The sequence below is a fragment of the Hemiscyllium ocellatum genome, chromosome 10, assembly GCF_020745735.1.
Source record: "Hemiscyllium ocellatum isolate sHemOce1 chromosome 10, sHemOce1.pat.X.cur, whole genome shotgun sequence".
Classification (NCBI taxonomy): domain Eukaryota; kingdom Metazoa; phylum Chordata; class Chondrichthyes; order Orectolobiformes; family Hemiscylliidae; genus Hemiscyllium; species Hemiscyllium ocellatum.
In genome coordinates, this window is record NC_083410.1 from 34,604,449 (window position 1) to 34,610,615 (window position 6,167).

Here is a 6,167-nt window from a genome sequence, read left to right on the forward strand (position 1 = left end):
CCCCCCCCCCCCCCCCCCCCCCCCCCCCCCCCCCCATGCTGGTTTCTCATTAAACGTTCGTGACATTCAAGCTATTGCTTATTTTATTCTTGTAGGTGAAAAGAAGCTGGGAAGAGTTATCACACCAGACACTTGGAAAGATGGGTCAAGGAACACGATGGGTACGAATCAAATTCCATTGCTACTTGGCTGCACATGGATTTAAATATTTTTGTACTCATTGAGAGCGTGTAATTCTAATTTAAGTTGCAATGCATTTACACAGAAAGCGGTGGCCGCAAGATCAATGAAAATAAAGCATTAACTTCTAAAAAAGCAAGGTTGGTATAACAGTAGATTTTCAAAGATAAGGTCTCTAAATGTTGACTATGCACATGAATTTTGGTAGGTACATGCAAAATTCCAGTAGTCAAATTGAGTGGTTGTTCTTATGTTTTAAGCTTGCGCATTGAGATTTTCTGATTGCTCTTGTGATTAGCAGCTTAATAACTTAATCATTATCATCTTTCAACAGACATTGCTGGGTAAAAGTTTGGATTTGGATTTTGAGTGACTTGTGGTTTAATGGCAGTGGTCCAGCTTCTAGGTTGACTGAGGTTAGCGAGCAGCATGGTCTAAAATTTGGACCAGGGATCTCTGTTCTATAGATTGCTACTGTGTTTGATTAGAATATATTTATTTATATGTTTTATTTGAATTATGATTTTAAGAAACATTGCATTGACAGTTTCATATCTATATAATTCATAGAGGGTTGCATCCTCCAAAACTGTTAAAAAGATTTTAAATTTTAATCTAGTCACATAGTTATAGAGCATGGAAACAGACTGTTTGTTTGCTCCAACTTGTCCACAACAACCAGGTATCCTAAATTAATCTACTCCCATTTGCCAGCATTTGGCCGATAGCCCTCAACCCTTCCTGTTCATAATCCCATCCAGTTTTTTAAATGTTGTAATTGTACCAGCCTCCTCCACTTCCTCTGGCAGCTCATTCCATGTCCACACCTCTGCATGAAAAAGTTACCCCTAAGGTCCCTTTTAAATCTTTTCCGTCTCACCTTAAACCTGTGCCCTCTAATTTTGGACTCCCCCACTCTGTTGATTTGAATAGTTTGTATACGGAATGATAAACAATTTCATGACGGAAAGGAGACTTAAGAAATGTACATTTCTAAATTGTTTGTGGTTAACATTTTTTTGATTTGTAAAATCATCTCAACTCTTCAGCATTCACAGTATACATTTCATCTGTTATCCGAAGGTGTGACATAAAGTTCCAGAAGTACATTGTGCCACCCGTTTTTATCTCTCTACAAGCTCTCTTGACCACCTGGACTACTGTTTCAGAGAATTGAAGAATTATTGCAGAGCAGAAGGAGGTTATTCAACCCATTGTGTCTGACCTGATCCTCCAAGTTAGCATTGTACTGATTGCCTATCCAATATCCTAGATAAACTGCACTTCTTAAATTTTGAAAGGATGAAAGCCACTTTCTTTGACCCAGTGTGGTAATGTTTTGGTTTTCTTGCCTCTGATTCAATCCCTATCACTGACTACTCTATCTTGGCACACAGAAATGAACTTCTGAAATCATGTGCATTCCATCATAAAGGCAATGTAATATCTGTCTCCGATTCTGCCTCAACCACCTGCTATTGAGCTTCTGTAGACCTACCAAGCTCCAATAATACTGCATTCCTACAACTTTGACCTTGTGTATTTGCCATTTCTCACTGTTAATAGCACTTCCATTTGTCACTGAGGCTTTAACCTGTGGAATTATTTTCCAAAGTATCTTTGTTTCTCATTTTTAAAATCTATCTTAACATCTTGTTGACCGAGCTTTTTGACTTCCTCCTTGATATCTCCTTTGGTTTAGTGTCAGTTTTTGATCTAAATGCATTCTGTGAACTACCTTGGCATGTTTACTTAATTTACATAAAGCCAGCCTATTGTTTTAGATTTCTCAAAATATAAGCCCACTATAATTGCTACTTTTTTAAAAAGGGCAATCTCCCAAAACTATCAACATACATTTATATAGTACCTTCAATATGGTAAAATTCTCCAAGTTGTTTCAGAATAGCATTATCAAACAAAATATAACACCGTGATGGATATTGAGAAATTGGTCACAAATCTGTTGTTTGTCCTAATGTAAATTTCCAGAAGAATTCTGGAACATGGGGCCATGGAGCTAAGATCAAAGTTACCAACTGGAGTAAAACAATTAAAATTGGGGAATTGCAAGAGGCTGGCATTGAAGGAATGTAGATATCTCAGCACTGAGAGGCTGGAAGATGTTACAGAGAAAATGGGTTGAGGCCATGGAAGGATTTGAAAACAGCATTGAACTTCTGTTTATCAAATTATTGCTGAACTGTCAACCATTATAGGTCAGTGAGCACAGGGTGTCAGGTGCACAAGACTTTGAAGGAGGATATGGGCAGCAGAAGTTTGGATGAGTTGAGGTTTTTAGATGTTGATGCTAACCAGGAGAATACTGAAGTAGTTGAATATGCAGTTCACGGAGCACCAAACAAGGGCTTCAGTAGCAGGTCAACGGAGGCAGAGATGGCTGTAAATGATGATGAAGCAAGTGGTTTTGGTGAGTGGGAGAATGTCACATCAGAAGAATATCATCTCATGGTCAAGTTGGGCACATTCAGCCTGAGATAGTGGTCAGGCAGGACAAACTTGGTGATTCAAGAGTGGATTTTATGATGAGGGCCACAGACAATGGCTTGGTCTTCCTGATGTAATTTGGATGCAATATCTGCTGATTTTTAAAAATTTTATTTGGAAGCATAGAAAATGCAGCAAGAAAGATTCTGCAGCAAAGACAGTGGTTGCCAAAACCTATCTTGAGAATTAATGGTGTAGCCCAGTGTTAATAGCTTTATTTCAGTCAAAATATGTTGAATATTCTCACTTGTAAATTCTTAATTTCCTCAGGTAAGAAAAGTTATTGGCCAGGACTTTCCACAACTTAATGCTGATTTCCTTTCACTATGGAGTGCCTGTCTCTTTTATTAGCTCAATGTTTGAGATCCTTTCTGTTGTAGATGAGTCTGAAAGAGTTAAGAGGAGTATGATGAGCAACGTGTTCTGTGGTGATGTCATGCTTACTTACTATAAGCAGAACAGCTTGGAATTTCGAAAGAATGAGATCTAACCCTGAGCCGCCTCAATGTCGTGATGTTTATCATGTCAATGGAACCTATAACTAATTGCTAATGTGCAATAACCTATATCTTGTTAATTACAAGAGAGAATTCTACTTAGACCGGGCAGTGATGTCCCTCTACCACACTAGCCCTGTAGTTTCCTGCACTTAATGAATGGCAGCAACCTTCAGCATAAACAGCAGTTCATACACTATCGTGAGTTGGCGTGCCTATACAATACCTCTAACAGTGAATGCACAACAAATATTAGGCTGTTTCCTAGTTGATTCTTATTTTCATTTTTGAAGACTGGTGTTGCTTTATCTATGTTTTAAATCTTGGACAAACTCTTGTTTGCATTACTGAAGAATACTTTTGTGAAGGCATAAATCAAAATTAATATTCGGTCTTTCACAACCAGCAATCACTATTCACTATTTCGTACCCATTTCCTGCAAGCAAAATAAGCTTGATACTACAGTTACCATTTAAAGTGTATTCAAATCTCTTGGCTAATTTCTTAGGTTTCTTTATATGTTCTTGTATATATTTTCCATTATTTTATTGTCAGTATCAATCCTTGTACTACCAGGGAAGAAGAGTAAACATGCTTGTTCTGTATCCCATGAAGTATTTCTGAACTTCTACATTTATGCATCTTCAATACCTATTTTACAGGATTATCCAGTTTTCTGAACCTTTTCATTCCTTCAAATCTGCCTTTCCAAAATCCAGTTAAATGAGAATCTAACAGAATTATTTGGTCTTTTTAGATTTGATCCCTACGGAAAGAGCAGATTTTCAGTATGCCGTATCTGTAAAAGTGCAGTTCACCAGGCTGGTTCTAATTATTGTCAAGGATGTGCGTACAAAAAAGGTATGTATTGATCACTTTTTGTTTTAATTATTTTACATGGGAAAACCACATTTAAACATATTTTAATGGAGGTTGCCTGGGAGCATCGACAACACTGACAACTTCAACAATAGGTGTGAAACTAGCTGTGCAATGTTGACAAAGCTTTCAGTAAAATATTAGACAATGAATGAAATGTCCGCCATCTTCCTCAACTGAGGGTTCCCCACCACTATGTTTCACAGAGCTCCACTAATTTCTCCTGGCACTGAGGGGCAGCAGTGCTAACTACTGAGCCTCTGTGCCATCTATGAATGCTCCCTGGTATCCCTGATACCCTTGGATCTATTTACCCAGTTAACTTTATTTCTGGTTTCATACCTATTTAATTGGCTTGAAGTCGAAGATTGTTTGTGTTTGGGGTATGTCACTTTCAAACCTGATGTTAAATTCAATGTATTATTTCTCAGATGGTACTTTGCTCTGACAAATTACTCAATATTACAGAACTCTAGCATTCCTCCTAAATTATTCCACATGTTGATCCAATAAATTGTTAAAAAAAACATTTTACCAACTCTTCTTTTGGAGTGTACTTGTCTATTAGTTTGTCCCGGTCTATATGAAGGTTAACCTCTCCCACAAATATCATGTGTTTTGGTCAGAACATTATACCAGAAGTTATTGGAGTTTATAAATGTGCCCACCAGGGTGTTCTAAGTTTTTCAATTCCTAATTTTCACTAATTATGATTCTACTTGATGATTTTCTGAGTTCAGGTCCTGTCTCACTGTCTTTGTCATCTGTTACAAACAGAACTACCTTTTCATTGCCATTTCACTATCTCTCCAAGGGACTGTTTATGGTGGAATATTTATTTCCGGCCTTCCTTCACCTTGTAACTGAGTTTCTGTAGTAATGCTTAAATCTAAATCACTTCTGTTTATTTATGTCGCAAGTTCTTTTTTTTTTTTGCAGATTGTGGGCATAGATTTAACTTAGTGATTGAAAGGAAATAAAGCAAATCCTTCTTGGGGAAAGGCAGTGGAAAGGGAAAAGAACAAATAGGAGTGCAGTGGTAGGACTGACTAGATTTCTCTTTGAAACTGCTGGTTCAAATTCGACAGAGGGACATGGAGAAAGAGTTAATTGGTGCAAAGGTGAGTAACTTGAGTCAGGGTACAGGTCAGCCATAATGTAATTGAGTGATGGAGTTGGCTTGAAATGCAAAATGTTCAGTTTTGTTCCTGTGTTTCTATTTCATTTGTTGTCTGAGTCCTGTTCCTTGGATGCTGCCTAACCTGCTGTGTTGCCGGTTAAAGCACATTTTCAGCTCTGATCTCCAGCATCTGCAGACCTCACTTTTTACTCTACTGAGTATTTCTATTCCTATTTATTTCATACAGTCTTCTAGAATTGGTCTAGGGTCCTTCCCAAAATGCCCTTTTCTGTTCTCCCTACAGATGCTGTGTGATTTATTGTTTGCATCCAGCACTTCCCATATCTGTAATTTTTTTTAACCTATGGTCAACTGAAACCTCAAATGTTTGTACAGTAACACAATTTTTCTTTTGTTACAGGCATCTGTGCAATGTGTGGCAAAAAAATCTTGGATACTAAAAACTACAAGCAGACATCTGTCTAACTTCATTTCAGAGATGCTGCTAGGTATATTGGTTATCATGGAAACTTATGACCAATAAGGCCGTGAGCATGTTAATATCTATATGTTATGAGCCTGTCTGGGGTTCTATACCTGCATATTTCAAAAGTAGAAGACTGTCAATTAAACAAAACTTCTCAACTAAGTCTATTTGTTCATTAACATTTATTAGAATGTATATTTTAAGAAGTGCAGTGCTGTCACTACAGCTGGCAGGTGATAACACATTGAAGTGAAGTTGTGGAGCTACAATCACCTGAGCTGGAAACTGGCAATAAGTGATAGCAGTGAAGTGTAGAGTGCATGACATCCTATGAGTTCTGTCGACTGCAATAAATGTAAAAATTCCTATCAGTAAATACTCTGAAAATGGGGAAAGTAATTGGAGAAGTAGGAAGACACAATGTACACATTCTACTGTAAGAAGTAGAAATGGTCTAATATCAGTGACTACTCTTTGGGAATTTCTAGATAGAAT

At 37.5% G+C, this 6,167-nt stretch overlaps 1 protein-coding gene across 1 annotated transcript in view; it reads left to right on the forward strand.

The window, feature by feature from the left end:
* The window catches only part of cript (cysteine-rich PDZ-binding protein), a 7,997-nt gene extending 2,163 nt beyond the window's left edge, over positions 1–5,834 (forward strand). Inside the window, exons 3-6 of the mRNA XM_060830870.1 lie at positions 96–161; positions 266–320; positions 3,944–4,047; positions 5,607–5,834. Of these exons, the coding sequence (XP_060686853.1) occupies positions 96–161; positions 266–320; positions 3,944–4,047; positions 5,607–5,671 (290 nt within the window). The 3' untranslated portion in view covers positions 5,672–5,834. The remainder of the gene's footprint in view (positions 1–95; positions 162–265; positions 321–3,943; positions 4,048–5,606) is intronic.
* The last annotated feature ends 333 nt before the right edge of the window (positions 5,835–6,167 follow it).